At 37.6% G+C, this 26,764-nt stretch overlaps 1 protein-coding gene across 1 annotated transcript in view; it reads left to right on the top strand.

Moving 5' to 3' along the window:
• The window catches only part of MTREX (Mtr4 exosome RNA helicase), a 114,511-nt gene that overhangs the window by 38,467 nt on the left and 49,280 nt on the right, over positions 1-26,764 (top strand). The window contains exons 11-16 of the mRNA XM_032280755.1: positions 628-759; positions 3,172-3,251; positions 4,432-4,542; positions 6,493-6,594; positions 13,169-13,294; positions 22,058-22,208. Of these exons, the coding sequence (XP_032136646.1) occupies positions 628-759; positions 3,172-3,251; positions 4,432-4,542; positions 6,493-6,594; positions 13,169-13,294; positions 22,058-22,208 (702 nt within the window). The remainder of the gene's footprint in view (positions 1-627; positions 760-3,171; positions 3,252-4,431; positions 4,543-6,492; positions 6,595-13,168; positions 13,295-22,057; positions 22,209-26,764) is intronic.

Genomic DNA, 26,764 nt, shown 5'->3' with positions numbered 1-26,764 from the left:
GGGTAATTGAAACTCAGATTCTGTATTTTGCCCTGATTTCCTGATTGGAAAGATGGTAGTATAATTTGATAGACCAAATTTTTTCACATATAATATTTCCACAATACTTAGTATTATATGTTTGTCTGATTATAGTCATCCTATCAGATGCGAAGTGGTATCTTAATGTCATTTCAATTTGCATTTCCCTGGTGGCTAATGATGTTGAACATTTTTTCATGTGCTTATTGGCCATTTGTATATCCTTTCTCTATTTTAAAATTATGTTGTTTTATTTTTGTTGTTGAATTATGATAGTTCTTTACATATTCTGGATATTGGACCCTTATCAGATAGATGATTTGCAAATATCTCCCCCCATTCTGTTTGGGGTTGTCTTTTTACTTTATTGATGGTGTCCATGAAATCACAGAGTTTTTTTCACTTTGATGAAGTCCAGTTCATGGATTTTTTTTTTCTTATGTTGGTTATGCTTTTGTTGTTATATCTAAGAATTCTTTGTCTAACCCAAGATCATGAAGATTTATTCCTATATTTTCTTTTAAAAGTTTTATAATTTTAGCTTTTGAATTTAGATCTGTGATCTATTTTGAGTTAATTTTGGTATGTTGTTTACTCTTTTTGCAGGACCATCAAATGTGTTCAAAATTGTGAAGATGATTATGGAAAGAAATTTCCAACCTGTGATTATTTTCAGTTTTAGTAAGAAAGATTGTGAAGCGTATGCACTTCAAATGACCAAATTAGATTTCAACACAGGTACTACATCATTTTGGCATCATTTTAATGTTATGTGAAAATGAGTGTAAAATATATTTCTAGTAATATTTTTATCTGTTATATATTACTAGGATATGCCATTCACCATACACTTACAGCAGTACTCAGTATATTTGTAAAAGCTTTAAAGGCCCTTGACTTACACTTTTTTTCCTTTCTTCACCTTTTATTGAAAGATATGAGTATACTGTTCTTTTTAAAATTCGGAGAACCCTATGAAAAATACTAGAATCATGCTTTCTTATACTTTGTTACTGTAAACTCAGTTATTGTGGTTCTCTATTTGACCGCTTACAGGTAGGTCTCATAGCTTTGTTAGACTACCTTCTTTATAGAAAATACCATGCTTCATTCTCACTGAAGTCTAAACCAGGAAGACCTTCTAGCAAATTGGTAAATTATTGGTAACTTCTAGCAAATTGGTAAATTACCTCCTATACATTAATTGCAAAAGTAATTCACTTAAAGTCACACAGTTAAGATAGTAGCACAACCTGGCTTTCTTAGTCTGTTTCGTGTTTCTGTGACAGAATAGCTGAGACTAGGTGTATTAGTCTGTTTTTCTGCTGCTGATAAAGACATACCCAAGACTGTGCAATTTACAAAGAAAAGAGGTTTAATGGACTCACACAGTTCCACTTGGCTGGGGATGCCTCACAATCATGGTGGAAGGCAAGGAGGAGCAAGTCACATTTTACTGTGTGGCAGAGGCAAAGAAAGAGAGCTTGTGCAGAACTCCCATTTTTAAAAGCATCAGATCTTGTGAGAGTTAGTTGTGACTATCATGAGAACAGCACAGGAAAGAAATGCCCTGTGATTCAGTCATCTCCTACCACCTCCCTCCCACAACACGTGGGAATCATGGGAGCTATAAGATGAGTTTTGGATGGGGACACAGAGCCAAACCATATCACTAGGTAATTTTTGAAAGGCAGAAATTTATTTCTTGTAGTTAGAGAAGCTGGAAATCCCAGGTGAGGGACCCACCACATCTAGTGGTGGAATCCCATGGGTGAAGGGATTTTTTGTCATGGAATCCTATGGGTGAAGACAGTAAGGAGAGAGCATGAAAGAGCAAAGAGTGGGAGAAGGAGGCCAAACTCATCTTTTTATCAGGAACCCATACCAGTGATAACTAACCCACTTCTTTGATAAAGGCATTAATCCATTCATGAAGGCTCTGTCTTTTAAAGGCCCTACCTCTCAGCACTGTTGTATTGTGGATTAAGGGGTCAGCACATTAACTTTAGGGGGACACATTCAAACCACACCACTGGCCAAGAATTGCAGTGTGTTGAATACCAACCTGATTGTCTTTCAACTCTTACTTTTTACATAGGTAATTCAGTACAGTGAAAAGTAAATAATATCTTAAGTCATCCAAATTTGAATTTCAGTTGTATTGTTTTCTTTATCAAGGCAGGTTTTGTTCATTTTATCTGTGCATTTTAAAGCTAATTCCTACTTTTCCATGAATAAAAGTAAAAATGTCAGGTAGCCAACATAGCCTCCTAAAGCCAATAATATTTTGTGTTTTTTTGATGGAATTGTTCTGCTCTTACCTACCAGTGCCGAATAATCTTAAAAATTTTAGGGTTGCATACTGATTAATATAACAGATATTTATTCAGTTCAACAAATATTTATTCAGTACCTATTGTTTGATAGACTGTACAAGAAGGCAGTGCAGCGGTTAAGAAAGAGCATGGGCTCTGGAATTGTTATTCTCACAGTTAATAGAAGTGCTAATTATTAAAAACTAAGCTTCACTTTACTTAGTAGTAAACGTAGATAATAATAGTTCCTTTGTCCTGTAATTGTTAGACTTAAATGTTGTATGTAAAGTACCAGTTGTGGTTATTGTTACTATTTTTGTAAGACAGTACTTTTTTTCATGAATTAAGTCTACTAGATATGTTTTGAAAGGCAGAGATTATATTGATTATGTAGTAATTTTTATCTACTTTCTCCTTGACCATCTTAAATGCCAGCTCTTTACTTTTTGCTCTTTAAAGACATTTTACCCCCCCAAGACAGGGTATTGCCGGAACTGGAGTGTAGTGGCGTGATCATGGCTCACTGCAGCCTCAACCTCCTGGGCTCAGGTGGTCCTTCTGTCTCAGCCTCTCAAGTAGCTGGGACTACAGCTGTGTGCCACAATGCCTGGCTAAATTTTTTTGTATTTTTTGTAGAGACAGGGCTTCGCCATGTTGCCCAGGCTGTTCTCGAATTCCTGGCCTCAAGCCAGCCACCTGCCTTGGCCTCTCTAAGTGCTGGGATTATAAGTTTGAGCCACCATGCCTGGCCTTTAGACTCTTATTCTTTGTAATGTGTGAAGTTTGGTATCACTGACTCATTTTGATATTTCTGTAACCTTGAATTTTCTCCTAGATGAAGAAAAGAAGATGGTTGAAGAAGTATTCAGTAATGCAATTGATTGCTTATCTGATGAAGATAAAAAACTCCCTCAGGTGAGTTTTCAATTTTCAGTAGTTGCTACTCTGTTGCACTTTTCACACACTGCAGCATATATGTTGTGATATGCATTTAAATGATATTTTGACTTATGCTTTAAACTTCAAAAAGGCAGTAAGAAGAAAGTTTGCTGCCTGAAGGAACTTTTCTCTGAGAGCTAGCATGGTGTGAAAATTACTGCTAGTGTTCTCAATATTATAAAATTTTTAATGCTAGTTTTAAATCATTAACTTTTTAAATTCATAAGCCTACCACATAAAATAAGAGAGAACACTTAATCATGTGTTTAGTGCGGAATTTAACACACCTACTTTAGGCTTTAATCCATTATATTTTTGCTTTGACTGTTGAAATTGCCTGAGAATTCTAAAATATGCTGATGCTTATGTGCCACTTCCAGAAATCCTAATTTAATTGGACTGATGTACATCCTGGACATCAGAATCTTTTAAAGGCTCCCCAGGTGAATCTCCCCTGCATCCAAAGCTGAGAAATACTGCTTTAGAGTGGTATGAAAGTTTTGTTGGGTGAAGGGAGATTATACTCTGCTTTACAGATAAATGCTTTGATTTTGTAAGGGATTTTCCATAAGACTGTGGTAACATGTTTCTTGCTGTTTTAAAAGGGTTTGTAATGTATAAACTTTTTTGTAGATTTCCTTCATGGCTGAATTATTAGTATCTAAGGGCTGAGCCATGACTTCATATATCTTTGTTATCATAGCACACTTCTAATAGTATTTAATGGCATTTGATAGATTGTTAGAGAAAAGAGTTCTTCAATAATTGATTTATTTTTAGATTAAGTACATATTCATGCCAAATCTTGGTTATAATGATGTATTTTTTTGGAGTTTTAGTTGCCAGTATCTTTTCTACAGGCAAAAACTCTTCCCCCATAGCATATACTTTTTTTTGAGACAATGAAGTGATGCTGGAAAACTTAAGGCAGCAAAGCATTTGTAAAGTATATTTACAATATGCCTTTCATATGAGCTAGGCTAGAATTATATTGAATTTAATAATCTGTGAGAATATAGGTTTGAGTTTTGCTTTATTCTGGAAAGACTTTGTTTTTTTTAGAGAGAAAGCATTCTTTACTCATTTATTTTTCTTGATTAACATTTTAAAATTCCTTTTCTCATATCATAAAATTAATGTTATTCCAAAATCACAGGTAGAACATGTACTTCCTCTTTTGAAGAGGGGGATTGGTATTCACCATGGTGGTTTACTTCCTATTTTGAAAGAAACTATAGAAATTCTCTTTTCTGAAGGATTGATAAAGGTATGGTTTTCTTTTTATTTTTATGCCCCAAAATTATATTGTATGAACAGTTTGAAAATTATAGAGAACATTGTTTATAGACTGGTGTGTGTGTGTTTAACAAGGCTTAATGGAATGACTTAAATATAATAATGAACTTGATTTTGAACATATAATAATTTTAGTATAACATATATAAAAATCAAGTTCATTATTTAATTTATTAAAAAATCAAGTTCATTATTTAATAAATTCATTATTTAAGTTCATTAAGTTCATTATTTAATTTATTATTTATAAATTTATTATTTATATATTTATAAATATACAACATTACATACTAATGTTATACTAAAATTAAAATTTGGAGTATAGGTTAAAAAAAATCATTTGTTTCCTTTCTTAAAGAATGTAGTGGTAACACTATTGGATAACACAGAGTGTTGCAGAAGGTGTGCTTAATTACTAAACCTGGGGTTGATTTGATAAGTAAACTTCTTTCTACATACAGAATAAAAGGATTAGTTTAGAGAAGACAAGGAAATTGCTGGTTAGACTTAGGAAAGAGAGTTTTTAGAATATTGTAATTTAAACCAAAGAGCATTGATTTAATTTTTTAAAATGATACTGGTATCTATACTGAGAAAGGGGATATTAAAGATGAGAAACAATATCGAAATGTAATCATACGTTTATAAATCTCTCATACTTTTTTTTTTTGAGGCAGAGTCTTGCTCTGTCACCCAGGCTGGAGTGCAATGGCTCCTCTGCCTCCTGGGTTCAAGCAATTAGTCTCTTGCCTCAGCCTCCCAAGTAGCTGGGACTACAGGATTTTATGTTTTCTTATTATTTTTTATTTTTTAGTAGAGTTGGAGATTTCACCATGTTGGCCAGGCTAGTCTTGAACTCCTGACCTTCAGTGATCCTCCAACCTCAGCCTCCCAAAGTGCTGGGATTACAGTCTACCATGCCCAGCCTCATACATTATTTTATGTTTACAAATTATTAAAAATTTTAAAAATCATTTGTGAGATTTATCATGAGAATCTCAGCAATAAGTAGTATATTTAAGATAAATGTACTTAAAGAACATATTTGAAGTCATTTAGATTAAGAATTGCTCAATATTTATACCTAGATCCTGGTACGTCCCTTCTAGATTGTGTATTTTGCTGAGCCCCACATTTTTTAAAGAATCTTTTAAAAAATGTACAAGCAATACTTGTTCATTGTAAAATTCAAATAGAGTAATTGTATGTAAAGTAAAAAATGAAAGATCATCCCATCACTTACCAGAAATATCTACTAGTATACGTACAAATAATGCATTAGTCATTTTGTAAACAACAAAAAAAGTTGTATCATTTCATCATGTCTGATCCTTCATTCTTTTTATTGAATGAATAGTATTCTATTAAAATGATGAACTAACATATCTTTACTTCTTTTCTAACAATGAGAATTTAGTACTTCAGTGACTCTACCTATACGTATATCGTTTTGTGCCTAAACCACTATTTTTGTTGGTCTTAGAAGTTAATATAAAGAGTCACTGATTCTAGTCTTCCTTAAGAAATCATCTAATACTGAAGTGGTCTTTAAAATCACTACATAATCAGTTGCAAAGGCCAGGAAATTTGTCTGTGTTTAGAAAAATATTCTATAGCCTAAAGCTTTGTTCGTAAGACCAGTGTGTATTCTCTCTAGTTGCCACTCTTAGAATTGAAGAAAGTCTGTTTTTCCTGAATTAGCAAATTTCTGGGCTATGAGGAACATTAAATGTTAATTAATAATTTTATATGTAAAATAATGAAATATGTTTGAGAATAGCATATTTGTTTTTTTTTTTTTTTTTGTAGGGTCTCCTTAATAAATAATTTTAAAAATGAATGATACATTTACTTAAAAATTATGAAACTAGATTTTCAGCTTAAAATACATGTTTAATTATAGAATTACTTATTTACTTAGGCCTTATTTGCCACGGAGACCTTTGCTATGGGAATTAACATGCCAGCTAGAACTGTTTTATTTACAAATGCCCGCAAATTTGATGGGAAGGATTTCCGATGGGTAAGTAAAGCAATTGATATATCGAAATAATTGTTATCTTTGTCATACCACAGATAACTGGCTTCCGTAGTCTTTGAGTTTTTTTTTTTTTTTTTTGAGTCAGAGTTTCACTCTGTCGCCCAGGCTGGAGTGCAATGGCATGATCTTGGATCACTGCAACCTCCCCCTCTTGGGTTCAAGTGATTTTCCTGCCTTTGCCTCCCAAGTAGCTGGGACTACAAGCACACGCCACCACACCCAGCTAATTTTTTGTATTTTTAGTAGAGATGGGGTTTCACCATGCTAGCCAGGATGGTCTTGATCTCCTGACCTCGTGATCTACCTGCCTCAGCCTCCAAAGTGCTGGGATTATAGGCGTGAGCCACCATACCTGGCCATCTTTGAGATTTTAAGTACCATCTACTTAAGAACTTAAACCTGAGCTAATACAAGTTGATCAAGGTTAAACCTTGAATCCTGGCCATTTGTGGTGGCTTATGCCTATAATCACAGCACTTTGGGAGGCCAAGGTGGGAGGATGATTTAAGGTCAGGAGTTTGAGACTAGCCTGGGCAACATAGCAAGACCCCATCTACAAAAAATGCAAAACCGTCTGGGAGTGGTGATGTGCACCTGTAGTCCCAGCTATTTAGGAAGCCGAGGTGGGAGGATCGCTTGAGCCCAGAAAGTCAAGGCTTCAGTGAGCAGTAATTGCACCACTGTACTTCAGCCTTAAGGATAGAGTGAGACCCTCCCCCTAAATAAATTAATTAATTGAACAAACCTCCATTCCCTTAAATTTTTATCCTAACTCCTTCACTCCTACCTCCCCTCCACAAAAAAAAGATTCCTTTAAGTGAAGGAGTTTGATAATAGCGAGTTAAGTGTGCAGGTGATTTATGAATGCGTTAAATCATTTACTTTACTTGTCTAGAGTTTTCATTTCTGAGCGTTTAAGGTATTTAAAGCACCACTACTACAGTAAATGTAATTGCATCTATTTTGCCCTTCACATTTAAAAAAGAAGTTTTAACAGGTTTGCATGCATGTCTTTTCCAAAGCAGAAGTAGTCCTTTATTTAACCTTTTATCTTTGAAATGGGTGATTCTCTCTGCTTGGAGAAGTTTCTGAAAGTAATTACAAATCATCAAAATGCTGAAAAGTATACTCGCTAAAACTGTAAATAAAGGCAAAACATTTTTCATGATGTATTTTATTTTAACATATTGGATGCTATACAAAAAAAAATGTAAGTATTGTGCAGAAAATTTTACATAACCTTTTTTTTTTTTTTTGGTGGAGTCTTGCTCTGTCGCCAGTCTGGAGTGCAGTGGCGCAGTCTCTGCTCACTGCCACCTCTGCCTCCTGGGTTCAAGCGATTCCCCTGCCTCAGCCTCCTGAGTAGCTGAGACTACAGGTGTGCACCAGCACACCTGGCTAATTTTTTGTATTTTAGTAGAGACAGGGTTTCACTGTGTTGGCCAGGATGATCTCAATCTCCTTACCTCATGATCAGCCTCCCAAAGTGCTGGGATTACAGGCATGAGCCATCACGCCTGGCCTACGTAACCTTAAATGTTTTCTGTAACATGGCTTTTTTAAGTTGAACGAGGGCCAGTTATTCAAATATGATTTTTAATTGTAAACCAATTAAAGATTTTCCACATATTTTATATTTTAAACTATTGTACAGTTTTTAGTATTTCACAATCTATTTGTTTAAAATTACTTAATTCTGTGGATAAAATTGATGCCATAAGAATATAAGTAACTAAGTCTTTTGTGACTTTACTTGTTCTTTGGCATCCCTTGTCCTTTGTAGGTGGTACGTGGATCTTGGGGTAAGGGTAAATGGATAACTGGACTTAAAACAGACTTTTCTCCATGCTTCAAGATCATAATTGTGAAATTTTAAAATTATGATGTATCATAATACAATGACGCCCTGGGCCCTATTGAGATTTTATTTGACTGCCTTTTTGAAACATTCTTTTTTGATTTTTATAGGGGTTGGGTTTTTTTATAGTTGTCTTTTCTGATGTCGTTCTTGCTCCCAGGTTGGCAGGTCTGCTTTCGATGCTAGGTAGCATCTTCCTGTAGCATAATTGTTCTCCCCTCTTCTTCTGGAACATGGGCAACCTTCCCTGAGGAGCGCAGCCTGTTTATTAAATACAGGGATACATTTATAATCTCAGTACACAGAGTAAATAACTACACATTCTTCATACACAGTCCATGACATGAATGCCCAGGTGGGACTATGAAAGGCTCAAATCTCTAAACCCCCTCTGTTCTACCCTCAGGATGAGGGACAACCCTGGGCTTCAGGCCCCCAGCGATACTTGGGGAATCTGAGGCCATGGGGTCAGCTTTCCACTGCATCCTCCCCACGGGGCAGTGAGGATGGAATAGGGGTATGCATAAGGCACGGTTGACTTGGTAGAGTGGTCTCTTTGGTTTCCCACTGGAGGTGGCACATGCAGAAACAAGAGGGCCTGGCCCAAGGCTGCACCTGGGAGAAGCTGAGTGGAGCTGCTGAGTGGAAACCAAACCCTCTATGCTAGCAGGGACCCTGCAGCCTGGCTAAGGCAGGGCCCTAGCCCTTTTCCTACCCACTGAAGGCAGCTGTAGAGAGAGGGAGCTTGGGTTCCAGCCTGCTTTGTGGTGGGGGAAGGTTCCATGAGATTTGAGGAGGATTTCTGGTGGAAATCAGTCACCCAACCCCACTCATCTCCCACAGGGGCTCCCTCTAGTCGGACTCATCAGGGTCCAGACTGGAAGGCTAATGCCATGAAAGAAAGCAGGCACGGGGTGGATTGGGCAAGGGCAGCTATGAGAAGGCCAATGCCCCAGTCACCCAGGGTTCAGAGACATTTCACACAATATGGTTAAGTTTCCGGAAGAGATGCCTAGAAGCTTAAGAGAAGGAGAGAGTTAAGCAGGCTGGGGCCCTCCCTAATGCAGCAGCTCTTTTCTTCCTGCCTCCTTGTGGAGGACAGTGGGTATACACAATGGGTGTGTATGACGGATATGCAGTGATCACTCCCATGTTGCCTATACCTATGCCAGGTGCCAGGTAGCACCTTCATGCCACTGTAGAAGAGCAGCAGAGTGTGATGGGAAAGGTCTATGGCCCATATCAAAGGATTGAACAAGGGCTTATAATGGAATCCTAATGGTAAACCCCCTGCCCTCTGCTTTGGCCCTCAAAGGCCCCATTCTCCAGGTAGCAGCAGTGGGACTCCCTTTAACCTTCCACAGTTGGGATAGAGGCACCTGGGAAATGGAGTGGATATCCAAGAGGGAAGGGGAGATAATGGTGGGCTCTGCAAAGAAGGCAGTGAGGGTGGTGGCTGGTGGGCCAGGGACCCTCTCATAATCAGAGATTGTTTGGAGCCTGGGGCAACCCTGCCACCAGCATGGCCACACCATCTAGAAGAGTTAAGGTCCATGCCATGCCCCTACCACCAGAGGTCTTGCGAATCCTGGGGCCAGGAAATGTCTTTGTGGGGCAGCACCATGAAGGAAGAAGGGTCTTGGATGGGAGGTAGGGGGCTCTTTGGATCTAGCCAGGGGCTAAGGGTCCAGTTAAGGCATAAGCTTTGTGTTTACCTGAGCCTCCCACTGGATCATAATCTTAAGGATCAAGATGCTTTGGAATGTAGAGAGTCAGAGAGGAAGGCTCTGTGGAGAAATGGGGGTTGCTTCTAGAAGTGACTGTCCCAAAGGGTCCTGAGGCTGTAGTACACTCTTAAGCCAGCACTGCAGGACCCTTTGTTCTGGGGAAGAGTCAAAGGGTTAGGGAGACAGTGAAGGCCAGGTTCTGTCCTTCCCCTAACTCCTATCAGAGCAGTTTCCCACCAAAATGGATATTAGTGCCAGGCCAGATTGCTCATTCAGGGAGTCACAGACAAGGGCATAGACAGCCCCTTGTGCCACCTCTGCTCTGTCACATGGGCCCAGGCCCATGATGAGGAGCAGCGCTGCTGAAGGCACGGAGAAGGAAGTAGGATCAGACATCTTCACCTTTAGCTTGCTGTATAATACAGACCCATTTCCAGAGAGGGTAACAGGCCTAGATGGCACAGCAGTGAACGGCCAGGCTCAGATCATACCATTGTCTGTATCACAGCCAGGTGGATCAGCCACCGTACTGTTGCTGGTAGCACAGGTTTGAGTTTCTGCAGCTCACGCTTTTGCATGTGACTCAGCTTGCGTCCTGTTGAGTGGCTTTAACATGTGGACCAGACATATTTGGTGCTCTGGCAGTGTGAGGAGGCACACTGAGGAGTTTTTGGGAGATGAAATGGTACAGATTCTTCATGGATGAAGAGGCTGCCATGCTTACCACCCACAGGTGTCTCAGGGCCTGCAGTATAGTCATGAGCTCCAGGGTCCACTGTCAGCAGGCAGTCAGTGAAATCCTTAGCCAGTTTGGACATACTGGGTAGCCAGGGCTCCTCTGAGTAACTGTACTTGCTTCTGAGGTGTGATTGTTATCCCCAAAGGGCATAGTGCTACTCAGCTGGATGTAGACGATGATGCCTGGCACCCATACATGCACTGAATGGTGTAGGGCTTGCAGGCCAGAACCTCTGGGGCAGGGTACTCTGGCTTGCCACAGGTGGTCTTCATCAGGCATTTGTAGTTGCTGCTGTTCTTGCGGGCACTGGCCAGATTGAAGTCAGCGATGATGATCTTGGAATCAGTGCCTTGGTGTTGGCAGAGCAGATTCTTAGGCCTGAGGTCCAGTGCATGCAGATACCGAATGATCTAGCACCATCTGCAGCATTCACGTGGCATCATGCTCAGTGAAGGAACCCTTGGTGATGATGTGGTTGAATAACTCCATGCTAACAGGGACCAGTTGTATCAACATCTGTACATGATCCTGCATCTCAAACACCTCCACCAGCTGGATGATGTTGGCATGACGCACCTGGTGCAGCACACACAGCTCAGACTCCCACACCACCTAGACCTCCTGGTACTTGGTCTCAATTATCTTGATGGCATATGCTGCCAAGTGGCTCAGTGCTCCATCATACTACTTGGCTGAATCTCTTTTGGCCAGTTGCGGTCTTCATGTCATACTCAACTGTTATATATTGGTTGAACTTGGCCTTGTATTTATTCACCCTGGCTATGTGGTCATGAGGAAGGCTCTGTGTGGCCAGTATTGGGGGCACTGTGCATATTGACTGGCTGCTGGAAACCTGTCTGCCTCTGTGATTAATAGCTGTACCTTCTTCTCTTTTTGCTTTGTTTTTTTGAGACAGAATCTCACTCTGTTGCCCAGGCTGCAGTGCGGTGGCACTATCTTGGCTCACTGCAACTTTCGCCTCCTGGGTTCAATTCAAGTGATTCTCCTGCCTCAGCCTCCAGAGTAGCTGGGACTACAGGCGTGTGCCACCATGCCCAGTTAATTTTTGTATTTTTAGTAGAGATGGGGTTACACCATATTGACCAGGCTGGCCTTGAACTCCTGACCTCATGATCTACCTTCCTCGGCCTCCCAAAGTACTAGGATTACAGGAGTGAGCCACCATGCCTGGCCCAGCTGTAATTTCTTCTTGCCCAGATCCAGCTGGACATCGTTGGATGGCTTGGGAAGGACGTTGCTTTTCCCACAGCCTATCATGGACATAAGGGCATCCTCTCTGGTGAGGCTGGTGGGACCTGCTCTGTAGGCAGTGTCCCTGAAGCATTTCACAGGCAGTGGGCTTTCAGTGTCTCAGCAGCTCTGCTAACCATGTCTGAGCTGGGACTGCCACCAGCATCCTTAGGCATCAGCATGACCTATAGTAGTTTTTAACTCTTTTTTAGTTATATTTTTTAAAAAAGAACCTGGATCCTTTCCACAGGAGAAAAATATATATGCACTTATGGAAAAAATTTGCCCAGTGTTGAAAGGGTTCAGCGGTGCTCTGAAAGCCTGTATGTAGGAGGCTTACTAACCTTCTTCTATTAGGTTGTTCTTAGTGACAAATGGACTCTACCAAACTCCAAGCATACATACCAAGAAAATAGAGAATTTTGCTTTTTCAAAAAGCATGAATTATAGTCATCTAATTTTGCAGATTCAGAAAGTTAATTATATTCAAGTCAGAATTGATATTTGGTTGAGTTTGGGTCACTGTTTGCATTCTTAGATTTTACTGTTTTCCAGAATATCTAGCTCAAAGATATTTTTTTAATGCCAGTGAATTAGCCAATATTTCCCAGTAGCTGTCATATATTTGAAAGCATAATTAACAGTAATTGGCTTACTGTGAAAAGCCAAAATTTTTTAAAGCCTGATTTGTAGGCTTTAAATTTAGATTAAAAGCATAAATTATAGATCCAAAATGATAATAAGTCTAAAATTTAGTTTTGTTATGTCAGTGTGATACGGGTTTGTAACATTATTCTCATGTGTTTTGCATTTTTATGCTTTGACTTTAACTCTTCTAAAACTTCATGTTATTTTTAATCACGTTTCCTTTCTTAGGGTTTATCACTTGTACTTAAAAGTTTAACAGTAAGAGAAATTTTAAGAATATGTTTTTTAACCAGTTTTTTTCCTAAACTCTGAATTTTAACTGTGTTCGTTCAGATTTCTTCTGGTGAATACATTCAGATGTCTGGTCGTGCTGGAAGGAGAGGAATGGATGATAGAGGAATTGTAATTCTTATGGTAGATGAAAAGATGAGCCCAACAATTGGAAAACAATTACTTAAGGTAACTGCATTGAGATTCTATGCCTTTACCAAGAATTCCAGAAATATGCTTCAGGAGCCATTTCATTTTACCTCCTGAAATGAGGTAAATGAATTTTACCTCCTGAAATGAGGTAAGTAAAATGAGTGAATATACTGAAACTACCTGGGCTTGGGAAGATAGAAGGATGTAACTGCTCAAATACTAATATCTTGTATCCCACTTCACCTAATAGGTAGAGAGCAACTCATGTAATGGACAGGGTATGAAGATCTCCAGAGAGGGCAGAAACGTTTACTTTGTCCTCCAGCTTTAAGAAATCTCTTTATTTTACCCTTCCATTGCACAAGTTGATCTTTACCTGTCAGAACAGGAAATAGGGCACATGATTGATATCAAGTGTTTTGGGCAGGCAATGAGCTTCCTCTACCTTTGCAAGCCCAGATAGCTTAATAAGTTAATTCAACAGTCTACCTTTACAGTTTACCCTATTGATTATAAATATCCTAATTATAAAGGACACATTTTAAGCTTTATTGTAGATTAGACTTTTATTTTACTTGCTTAGTATTTTTGCTTTGGATGGTCTAGGATTTTATTTTTGTTTTGAAGGAACAGACTCAAGGAATTTTGGCCTGGTTGCTTTTTAATTCTTATCCATGTAGAGAAAAGTGTTAATAAGACAGGAAACTTTAATTAAAAACACAAAATTAGGCCAGGCGCGTGGCTTACTCCCATAATCCCAGCACTTTGGGAGGCCGAGGCAGGTGGATCACCTGAGGTCAGGAGTTCAAGACCAGCCTGGCCAACATGGTGAAATCCCACCTACTAAAAATACAAAAAATTTGCTGGGTGTGGTGGTGGTTGCCTGTGATCCCAACTACTCAGGAGGCTGAGGCAGGAGAATCACCTGAACCGGGAGGCAGAGGTTGTATTGAGCCAAGATCATGCCATTGCACTCCAACCTGGGCAACAAGAGCGAAACTCCATCTCAAGAAAAAAAAAAACCCACAAAATTCATTGCCAGCTCATTAGCTACTTAAAATGAGCAACTTCAGGCTGGGCGCAGTGGCTCACACCTGTAATCCCAGCACTTTGGGAGGCCAAGGCAGGTGGATCACTAGGTCAAGAGACCATGACCATTCTGGCCAACATGGTGAAATTCCACCTCTACTAAATATACAAAAAATTAGCTGGGCATGGTGTCGCACTCCTGTAGTCCCAGCTGCTGGGGAGACTGAGGCAGGAGAAACGCTTGAACCCAAGAGGTGGAGATTGCAGTGAGCTGAGATCGCATCACTATACTCTAGGCTGGTGACAGAATGAGACTCTATCTCCCAAAAAAAAAAAAAAAAAAAAAGCTACTTAAAAACATGTTAAGACATGCTTAGGTCAACATCTATGAAACAGACTGTGTGTCTTAACGTCTTAGACTTGGAAACTTTGTGGAGAATTTGAGATATAGTCATAATGAAGCTTGGTATGCTGAAGCAAAATAGATAAAGGTGTGCATATCTTTATATATTTTTATATGCATGAAGACAAAGCTTGTCTGTACATATTCATAGTAATCATACGGTGTCTTATTTTCAATTTTAGAGATCAACACTAGGAAAACTCTTTAGTTCTTCATGAAAGGAAAATTAAGGCTGAAAATTTGTATTTTTATTTTCTTTAATTGTGCCAGATATAACACATGCTGTTTTTCTTTCCTTGTACTGTGTGTGTGGAAAGAACATAATCAGGTTGCCAGGTTGTAGGCGGTAATATTTTAATGACAGCATCTGGTTCCTTTAATACAGAGTTTTCAGTCCATTTACTTGACATTTCTGGATTTGTTACCTTGTAAGTGTAAAGTTATATCACCTTTCATTGCGTTTTTTAAATTAACTTTTCTAGTAGACTTATTGAGCTATAATTCACATACCATGCAAGTCACTCATTTCCGTGGTTTTTAATGTATTCATAGAGTTTTGTCACCATCACCACAATCAATTTTAGAACATTTCATCAATCCAGAAAGAAACTTCATACCTATTAACAGTCACTCTTCTTTCTTCACAAGACCACCCACATCCCAAGCCCTAGACAACAACTAATTTGTTTTCTGTCTCTGTGGATTTGTCTGTTGTGAACATTTCATGTAAACAGACTCATATAATGTGTACCCTTTTGTATCTGGCTTTTTTTTTTCAGTTAGCCTGATGTTTTCAAGCTTTATCCATGTTGCAACGTCTATCAGTACTTCATCCCTTTTCATTGCTGAATAATATTTCATTGTATGGATATGCCACACTTTATCTGTTCATCACTGGATGGACATTTGGATTGTTTCCATGTTTTGGCTGTTGTGAATAATGCTGCTGTGAACATTTTTTTTTTTTTTTTTACAAGGTTTTACATGAATATGTGTTTTCTTTTCTCCTGACTGTATACCTAGGAATGGAATTGCTGTGTCATAGAGTAATTCTATGTATAACCTTTTCAGGAACTACCAGATTGTTTTCTTTAGCATTTGCACCATTTTACATCCCCACCAGCAGTATATGAGGCTTCTCATTTCTTTACATTCTAGCTAGCACTTGGTAGCTGCCCTTTTGGTTGATAGCCATCCTTGAGTGTATGAAGGGGAACATTTCACTTTGAATATTACACAGTTTGACTGATTGAAAAGATGTAGTACCTGTTTGTGTACCTGTGTTTCTAAGTGTATTTCTTTTATTAAGACTGACATGGAACTTCTTTCCTCTAGGATTTTTTCCAGGTAGTTTTACTATCATTAAAGAATTTATAGGTAACTTATCAATATTTGTAATAACTAGTATTTACTGAATGTTCACTAAGTCTCAAATATTAATTACAATAATTATTATTATCCCCATTATATATTTTATTTATTTATTTATTTTTTGAGATGGAGTTTTGCTCTTGTTGCCCAGGTTGGAGTGCAATGGCACAATCTCAGCTCACCGCAACCTCTGCTTCCCAGGTTTAAGCAATTCTGCCTCAGCCTCCCGAGTAGCTGGGATTACAGACATATGCCGCCTCGCTCAGCTAATATTTTGTATTTTAGCAGAGACGGGTTTCTCCATGTTGGTCAGCCTGATCTTGAACTCCTGACCTCGAGTGATCAATCTGCCCACTTCAGCCTCCCAGTGTTGGGATTACAGGCATGAGCCATCGAGCCTGGCCATTATCTCCATTTTATAAATAAGGCATGCAGAGGTTAAAAAATTTGTCCAGAGCTATGTTGTTGTTAAATGGAAAATCCTGCTTTTGAACTCAGGCAGTCTGATTTCAGAGTTTATGCTTTTAACTACTATATGGCACTGCTTCTCGATACCTCTTGCAAATAGATTTTTCAGCTATTGGTTTAAACATAATTTGACATGAGACAGCAGTTTGTTCTTTGGTGTACTTAAAGTATATGGGCTAAAAAATAGTCATGTCAGGTATATTTTATTTTCTTAAAAGCAAAAATAAGTGATCATTCTTAAGTAATTTCACAACTTTAATAGAAATACGGAGTACCTAAAGTCATTTTCTCAAAAATTAAAACATGTAGCTTCTTCATAGTCACCTTATATGTAGAAACAGTAGGTTTACTTTGTACGTTAGTATAATTCAAGCCTATTTGTCATAGTCCTTTTTCCTATTGTTGATGTTAGAAATACAGCAAAATACATGTGTTTGTTGCCTGTTGGAGCTTTAAAAATCTCAGTACATTCACACACACACACCTACTTATATATTTGAGCATGCAAATAATTTAATCATTGTGAGTTTGAAATACTTTAATAATTTTTCCCTTTATTTTATTTTATTTATTTTATTTTTTTTATTTTTTTTTTTGGGGGGGACGGAGTTTCACTCATGTTACCCAGGCTGGAGTGCAATGGCGCGATCTCGGCTCACCGCAACCTCCGCCTCCTGGGTTCAAGCAATTCTCCTGCCTCAGCCTCCTGAGTAGCTGGGATTACAGGCACGCGCCACCATGCCCAGCTAATGTTTTTTGTATTTTTAGTAGAGACGGGGTTTCACCTTGTTGACCAGGATGGTCTCGATCTCTTGACCTCGTGATCCACCCGACTCGGCCTCCCAAAGTGCTGGGATTACAGGCTTGAGCCACCGCGCCCGGCCTTTCCCTTTATTTTTATGGCTTGAGGAATTTTTTTAACTTACTCACTGCTGCCTCTGCCTACATGGGTTCAAGCGATTCCCCTGCCTCAGCCTCTTTAGTAGTTGGGATTATAGGTACCTGTCGCCACGCCCAGCTAATTTTTGTTTTTGTTGTTATTTTTAGTAGAGACAGGGCTTCACCGTGTTGGCCAGGCTGGTCTTGAAGTCCTGACCTCAGGTGATCTGCCTGCCTCAGCCCCCCGAAGTGCTGGGATTACAGGCATGAGCCATGCTCTGCTTGGTTTTTTGGAGACAGGGTCTTGCTCTGTTTCCTGTGCTGGAGTGCAGTGATGTAATCTTAGTTCACTGAAGCCTTGACCTCCTGGGCTCAAGTGATCCTCCCACCTCAGCCTCCCAAGTAGCTGTGACTACAGGTATGTGCCACCACACCTGGCTAATTTTTTTTTTTAATCATTTTTTGTAAAGACAAGGTTTTGCCATGTTGTTAAGGTTTGTCTTGAACTTCCAGGCTCAAGTGATCTGCCCCCTTGACCTCCCAGAGTGCTGGGATTACAGGCATGAGCCACTGTGCTGGCCAGCTTGACTAATTTTTAAAGGAGCAATAGAGAAACCTATTCATCTTTTCCAGTCCTCCTATTGTTGAAGTATCTGCTATTAGCTCAAACAGAACTTGACATAAGGCAGCAGTTGCTTTGATACATCTTTTATCACTTGATATTAGCTTTAAAAAATCCATTTTCATAATGTTTGTTCAAATGAAAAGCTGAGTAAATGGGAAAGTGTGTATTATTAAACAGGCTTTGAGAAAGACTGGTGAGTGCATCTTTTATTTGTTAGCAGTTAAGTAGTATTACATTTTTTCAGTATAACCAGAAGAAATACATGTTCCAATATAGTACCCATGTTTTCCAAAGAATGTAAAAATTTCACAGTATTTTGAGTAAATGTTATTATTGGTTTTATCAAAATTATTTCTAGAATTTCTGAAATGATGAAATAAATGTACTAGTTACTTAATAAATTGCTAATTTTAATAGTGTGATACTTCTGGTCAGTAATGTGTTCTTTTCAACAATGAATCAAATTTTCCTGAATTAAAGGAAAATTAATTTTTACCTTATTGGTTATTTAAATTGTTCGTAAATTTAAGAAGCACATACCTTTTCTCTTAAAGTTAGTTCTGTAATTGTATGTAAGATAACTACGTACAGGCCTTTTCTGAAGTGGGAAGATTCACATTTATGTGTTTCTCCTTCCACCTTTATGGTTCATAATGCAAAAATACTTAGCCTGTTAATTTTTTGAAACTGCTTGCCAAAATGAACCATGTATTCTAAATGTAAGAGATCATTATGTTAGTATTTATAAAATACTACAAAAGCTGTTCTAGATAATTGCTATGTTTGGCTCTCTCAATCTTAATATCTTTTCAGTAAGCAAATTGGCAAAAAGGAATTTTTCAAAGTTTGCCTGGAGTCCTTCAAAGTTTACAGAATATCTTTATCATTGGTTACCTGTCTCGTTCCAGTTAAATTCTAGGTAATCCTCTTATTAGGCTGTTTCTTGATACATTTAAAAAGAATACTTTATCAACACTTAAGAGTTCCTATATTTTCAGTAATATGAGTGATGCTCATGATTTCAATGATTTATATCCTTATCATTGAAATGATAAGGATATAAAATAAGTTCCAATATGATTTGCCCTCCATGAGGACTTTAGACCTAGATACTCCTAGATTTTAGCTCCTACTTGTTTAGTCTTGGCAAGTCCCTGTACCTCCTTAAACCTCTGTTTCTTGTTTAAAATGGAGACAGAAAATTGTTATGAATTGAAGGTTCAGTATTTAAAGGATTTAGTACAGTGATTGGCATATGCTAAGCCCTTAGTAAATGGTGATAATTTCTAAACTTAAGGAATATATTTACATATATACATAGAACAGAAAGTGTACAGGAAGCAGTATATGGCCCAGTGCTGTAATATAACTTCTGATAATTCTAGTTCAGGGAAATTTGAGATGATTCTGGACTAGATGGTTGTTGTTTAAGGCTTTGTGGAGGAACGTAAGTGGGACAAGCTCCAAAGGATTGGAATCAGAGTGGGAGTTACCTTTTTATTTTCATGGCTGAAAGGAAGGAATGGTATTTCAGGAAACAGGAGGGGCTTTAGAATCAAGAATTAACATGTATTTGGAGTTCTTAGTTTTGCTAAAACAAAAGATTTGTGTGGATACTTATAGATGTGAGAGAAGTTTATTAACTTGATTGCTAAATTGGGTATTCAGTTCTGAGCCTCAGTATTTTCCACTTTTATTGTTACCTTTAGCAAACAATAGGGTTTACAACATGTCCAGTATACTTATGTGTGTGTGCTTGAGAAATAAAATTTTCTTTAAACAACACACTTCTACCGTGATGTATTGTTATTTTCCATTCTGTTTCATTGGGGGGAAAATAAACTGAAATTTGGTATAAACTACAAAACTGATTTCAGAGTACCTACAGGGACTTTAAGTAACCTGTGAAAGCATGTTTGGGAAGAGTCATCTGGCAGCAGCAAGTCGAACAAATTAGGAGGGAAATTGAAATGAGAACAGTTAGGATGGTAGTTGTAGTAATCTAGGTGTCAGGGTGCTAGTTCTCATAATCTAGGTTTGATTTGATGAACCTTTGGACCAGAGTGGTGGCAGAGGTAAAGAAACAAAAGGACTAAGACATATTGAGTAAATGATCTGCAATAATTGATTAAAAAGGGGAGAGAACACAGAAGAAACAAACTCCTAAGCTGGAATTTAAATGAGTAACTCATTAACCATTAATCTATGTGAAAGAGAAAGTTGGTCAGAAATGAGGAACAAGAGAGAGAAATGTCATTTTTTTAGATAATGTAGTGATATTATTTATCATCCAAATTGGGATATTGTCAGAGTTAAAGAGGGTGCTATTAGTAATTACGCTGGTACAGGAGGTGTGAGTTGGGGCTATGCTGGGCTTACTTGGATAGAATGTCAAAAAGCCATGTTGAGTTTCAGGTGACTGAGAATTTACATGGGTGTTTGTATAGCAGTTGGGAATATAGAAGCAGAGCATGGGATTAGAAATAAACATTTCTTATATTGAAACCCCAGATTTCTTAGTGGACATAATCATAGAAGAGAAAACAGAAAAGTCTACAAACGGTTTGCAGAATTTTAAAGTAGCTGAAGTTCTTTAATCCCTCTTTTCTCCAAGAATCTGGTTTTCATGCTAACTTCACCACTGCTTTTGGCCCGATTTTTAAGAAATGTGGATAAAGATCGAGGTTTTAGGGACTTACTAACTATCCCCCTATAGTGTGTGGCTTTTAAGTTTTCAGGAATTAAGGAATTCCATTACTTGTGACTCAGAAGAAAAGTCTCCCCTTTTTCTGCATAAAATCCTGTCTTTATACATTTAAAATTCTGGATTCCATAAGGTTGTCCTATGGACTTCAATTTAAGAACCCCTGAGTACTCTGAGAGTATTTGTGTATTTTGCTATGCCATTTAGAATTATGTGGCCTACATAATGATACTGTACTCTAGATGTTTCTAAATGTCTCTTCCAAGAATTTGGTCATTCTCTTATTTAAATAACAACACAACCATTTTCATACTTGTGAAGTATTTTTATTAAAAAATACTTCTGAAGAGACACTGCTGAAAGAGAAGTTTATGTGGTGTGAAGGACCTATTTTAGACAAAAACCTTGTGAGTTTAGCTTGCATTATTCTACAATAAAGTTCTACAGTAGAACTTATATTTTACAGTAAAATATTTTATACTGTCTAGTCATTACTCTAGCTCTCTACTAACAGCCAGAGTTAGGAGGACAAAAAGGAATTAACAAAGTGTAGATAAAGAATAGGGCCGGGCGTGCTCACGCCCGTAATCTCAGCACTTTGGGAGGCCGAGGCAGGTGGATCACCTGAGGTCAGGAGTTCGAGACCAGCCTGACCAACATGGAGAAACCCTGTCTCTACTTAAAATACAAAAATTAGCTGGGCTTGGTGGTGCATGCCTGTAATCCCAGCTACTTGAAAGGCTGAGGCAGGAGAATCGCTTGAACCTGGAAAGTGGAGGTTGCGCTGAGCCAAGATTGTACCATTGCACTCCAGCCAGGGCAGTAAAAGCGAAACTCCATCTCAGAAAAAAAAAAAAAAAGTCTGTCTGTAATCCCAGAATTTTGAGAGGCTGAGGTTGGAGGATAGGACTGGAATCTGGGTAACACAGTGAGACTGCCATCTCTACAAAGTAATAAAAAATTAGCCAAATGTGGTGGTACATGCCTGTAATCACGGCTACTCAAGCCCAAGATTTCAAGGCTGCAGTGCGCAGCCTGTGGGGGAACCAAAAAAGTGCAATCCTGACGTATGCTCAGAGGACAGAGAGTTAAACATTTGGCAAATGGTATTTTAAATACTGTCATACTGATTTTTTTTTCCCCTCACTTTCTCAAAGACCAATGATTTTATTTTGTATTGGTCAACTGAAGGAAAGAACTAATACATTTCTGTAGTATTTCTTAATGTAGACTATGTTATTAAGCATTATAGTAGGTTAAAGGTACTTGTGTAAATTTATTCAGAAAACTACAAAATTGACTAAGTTTTTTCTCTCTTAGGGCTCCGCTGATCCTCTAAATAGTGCTTTCCATTTGACCTACAACATGGTTTTGAACTTACTGCGTGTAGAAGAAATTAATCCGGAGTACATGTTGGAAAAATCCTTCTACCAGTTTCAGCATTACAGAGCAATTCCAGGAGTAGTAGAGAGTAAGTATGAAATACCATCACAGCTTAGCATAGCTAGGAGATTAACTAGCAGAATGTCTGCATTATTGGTTGCTTTTTTTTTTTTTTTTTTTTCTTGGGTAAGGTAAATTTTGGTTCATACATAATGGACTACACAACTGTAGTTGTTCATTATAACCGAATAGAACATTTCAAAATGAAGGAAAGAAAACCCTGGCAGGAAACTTTTCTGTAGTTGGCTCAAATTTAGTATAATTCTTGTCTCATGCATGTATATCATATAACTCATGGTCCTGAACAATGAAATAACACAAAGCCTAGTATATTAAAACTTGACCTGTAAGAAGCACTTGTTTATTAGTCTTGTCCTTTCACCATTTCTCATTATAAAATAGTGCCCTGGTATAAGCCTGTGAATGTTTAGGGAAAAATGAAAAATAATGCTTTAATTTGGATTAGAGTTTAGATTTTTTTTGGAATTTTCAGTTCTTAAGATAATGCTTACTAAAGCACAAAAAGTAAATGTTCTATGGCAACTGTTCAGGTGGAATTGTACATTGATTCTTTCTCTAGAGGGTAGTACGGCTGATGATTATAGGAGCTGATTAAAAGCTAAAATGGAGGCAACGATTTAAACTACTGGTTTTCACTTGAATGTGAAGAAAATAAACCACAGGTTTGGATAAATCTTACAAAAAATTGTGCATAGTCATTGAAAAAAGGAAGAAGAAAATGTGACAAAAGATACAGAGGAAAGTTAAAATCATTTGTAATCTCACACAGAAATAGCTACTCAACCACTGTTAACACTTCGTAGTTTTTCTGTTTTGTTTTATGAATAAGCATGCTTTTTAAAGGCAAAATCAGACGTGAAGTTTTTGTAATAATGATAATTATACTGGTAATGATAATGCTTATAATTATCATTTGTTAAATATTTACCAGTGCCTAGCCTTGTATTAAATGATTTGCATTTACTAGCTCATTGATTCAGGCTTTTAAAGTTTTAATTTTGGCCGGGTGTGATGGCTCATACCTGTAATCCTAGCACTGAGAGGCCGAGGCGGGCAGATCACTTAAGGTCAGGAGTTTGAAACCAGCCTGGCCAACATGGTGAAACCCCATCTCTACTAAAAGTACAAAACAAATTAGCCAGGCATGTGGCGGGCACCTATAATCCCAGCTACTTGGGAGGCTGAGGCAGGAAAATTGCTTGAACCCGGGAGGCGGGGGTTGCAGTGAGCCAGGATTGTGCCACTGCACTCCAGCCTGGGTGACAGAGTGAGACTTCATCTCAAAAAAAAAAAAAAAAAAAAAAAAATTAATTTCAAAAAAGCATGATTTTTAATAACTGAGTATTTCCATTTTAAAACTGTATCATGATTTAACGAGACAAATTTGGGATTCCTTTCTATCATTAGTATATAAGACAATTCCACTCTTATTTTACTTTGTTTTAGATGGGGTCTTGCTCTGTCACCAGGCTGGAGTGCATCACAACTCACTGCAGCCTCGACCTCCCATGCTCAATTGATCCTCACAGCTTAGCTGGGACTACAGGCCTGTGCTGCCATGCCTGGCTAATTTTTGTATTTTCTGTAGATAGAGGGTTTCACCATTAATAAAGTGTTGAGAATAGATGTAACCCCTCTAATTAAAAAAAAAAAAAATGACAATTTTTTAAAAATGTGAGCTGAATGGTCTTAACACTCACCTTTAGTAAACTTCCATAAGCAAATTTTTGAATATTTTTTTAAAAACCTTATAACATGACAAATGTATAATTCCAAATCACGTTGCATTTTATTAATTTCTCATAAAAGTAGTTAATAGTGCCCCTCATGTTTGGTTGATAAACTATGGTCTCAGCAAAGAGAAAAGTATGATTCTAGTCTCAGAGAACTGCATTTTTAAAAGAGCTATAAATCTCCCACTGAAAATTACATTAGTAATAAAAAAGACTAACAAGGTTTAAATAAACTTTGGATTTGGGACTGAATTAAGGAAGCGTTAAAATCAGATATAGGAAGGAAATTTATTAATTCTACCTCATATCATGGAAATTTCAGATCCCGTCATTTTAAAAAAGGTGTAAGATTACAAGCTAGTTTCATACTTAAAAGGAAATAAACTTTATTTCTCCTAAGCAGTTAGCACAAAGTCATGCATGAGTAGGAAAATTATACATACAACACAACCAGCAGTTAGACTGGTTTGGAGACTGAATAACCAAGAGAAACAGAAGTGTATATTGGTGCACCTATCTTTGTTTTTGTTTTTTCTTTTTGCATTCTGACAGTCAGTAAATTCCTTTTTAAAAGTATCCATGGTACAGTAGAGGATAGAGGGGAAACTCCCAAGTATTATCCTGTGTTTTTTTTTGACTTCTGGCTGGGCCCAGAGATTGTTCAGTATGACTTAGAGCAAGATTCTACTACTCACTCAATGAATGTAAACATTCCACCATTTCTCTGAGAAATTAAAAAGAAAACCTTTTACTTGAGGATTGGGAGCTGCTTTAAATTTTCAGGCCAAGAAAGTCATTTAAAAAGTAACAGAAGTCAAGTCTCCATTGTCCTAACCTTGGAACTAAATAATTGACTTTGAAACCACTTGTTTTGTGCACTCTAGTCTGATGCTAAATGGTAGCAATGTATAGCCAGTCACTAACCGGCGTTCTTTCTGTTAACCAATGAGAATTCTTGACACCTTTTGTAATCTAGCCCCTCCTTCGATTCATCCCTTTTTCTTTGAAAAGTTGAGCCCCTCTGTCTCCAGAGTACTCCCTGAACTTGGAAGTGTGTCTCTGGCCGCAGTCCTCAACCTTAACCCACATAAACTGTTAATTTTGCCTCGGTTTCTTCCATTTAGGTAGACATTTCCATATCATGTCCTCTGTCTCCTCAGTCTCCAGCTTTTGTGTTTTGTTATTTCAGTGTGGTTCTGACTTACCTTTTAAAAGGATTGTAAGTAACATGATCTTTGCTCACTGGTGTTGCCTCTGTATACTTGTATCTACTTGGAATTGAATTATCCCTGCACTTCTCTACCTCTGGTTTTAAAGGGGCAAGCTCTGTTTGTCTAACTTTCTGAAACCACTAAGTGAAAATACTATCAAAAGTATAACATACGTTTTAATGGAAGAGGTAGGAATGTGAGTGATGAAAGAGAAATAAGGGAATTGAAACATCTCTAGTACAGTTTGTAGCGCTGAGAGTTGTGATCAAACAGAGCATGTAGTATAAGAGAATACATCCTAAATGGAGTTCATTCCTATTTTCACTCATTACTTGGAGGAATATGTGTCTTTTGTTGCATATACTACTAGTGCCTTTTCAAGGCTCTGGTATTATTTTTACCACCTTAAAATATACCAAAATTAAAATGTGGACTGTTGTCTTTTGAAGTGTAGAATTGATAGAATGTTTACAAGATTTTAACAGATGGCTCACATAGATGAGATGTTTTTTCATTTTGATTTGTCAAATCAACAGTACATTTTTCAGTGAGTCATGAAAGTAGAAGTCCTTGGATTTTACTCTGCCCTTACTGAAAAGAAAAATGCATATTTAATTTTAGATTTTTTGTTTAGTTTCACTAATAATGCTAGTGGTAATAGGAAGAGCTGTGCAGTTAGATGAGGGTTTGAATCAAGGCTACCTGGGCCTTAGTTTGTTTATTAAGTTGGGATAATAACCAGTTCATCCAAGTTGTAAGAATTAAATGAGATAATCTATGTTAAATGCTCAGTAAGTGCTTAATGTAAAAACTAATAGTATTGCCATAGAGCAGTAAAGCAATCTATGCTTTTTCTTGTAAAATTTGCTCGGTTCTGAGCGTGGTATTCATTTCCCGGTCACTCACAGGTTTATCTATTGTACACACTATTATACACTACATTATATGCTATAAATATGTCTTTGTAACCACCACCTCCCATCTTCCTCAAAAGGAAGAAATTTGTTACAAACTGTCATAAGAGTTTATGGGCATATTATACATGATATCTTCTGAAATTCTGAGGCTTTCCTATGGCAGTGACCATGGGGTCTTCTCATTTGCACTGCAATTAAACCAGCTTCTTATACTGAAGTTCCTCAATTATCTGATTGGGGTGGAAGAGGTGCTATCCTTAAGTTAATTTGCTTCATAGTTGCAGTCTCACAAGCAAGTTGCCTCATTAATTTATGTCTTTGTTTTCTAATTTGTTACATGTATATTATCAATTTTGAAAGGCATAAATGAAAACTTTTTTTTTAACGTGAGAAAAGATTAGAGAAACTGATTTTTGCTTGTTTGATTTGTAGGAAAAAAAAAAACCAGACTGCACCTAAAGTTAATAACTTTCTAGAGTGGCTGTAGTTAGAATCCTAGATTCAAAATAAATGTGACTTCTTAAAATATCTTTCAGACTTTTCACTCATTAGTTAAATAGTCTGAGCACAGAAGTAATTTGCAGTGATGTAAAAATATATCTCCCTGGATGCTTTCCTATTATCCTGCATAGATATTCCCTTATATCATTTTCTTTTTTTTTCTTTCTTTTTTTTTTATGCTTACGTGACTAGCAGATATCA

The sequence above is a fragment of the Sapajus apella genome, unplaced genomic scaffold, assembly GCF_009761245.1.
Source record: "Sapajus apella isolate SASKATOON/1434 unplaced genomic scaffold, GSC_monkey_1.0 scaffold1, whole genome shotgun sequence".
Taxonomy (NCBI): Eukaryota; Metazoa; Chordata; class Mammalia; order Primates; family Cebidae; genus Sapajus; species Sapajus apella.
The sequence above is the reverse complement of the archived record's forward strand: the minus strand, read 5'-3'. Positions and strand labels throughout refer to the sequence as shown.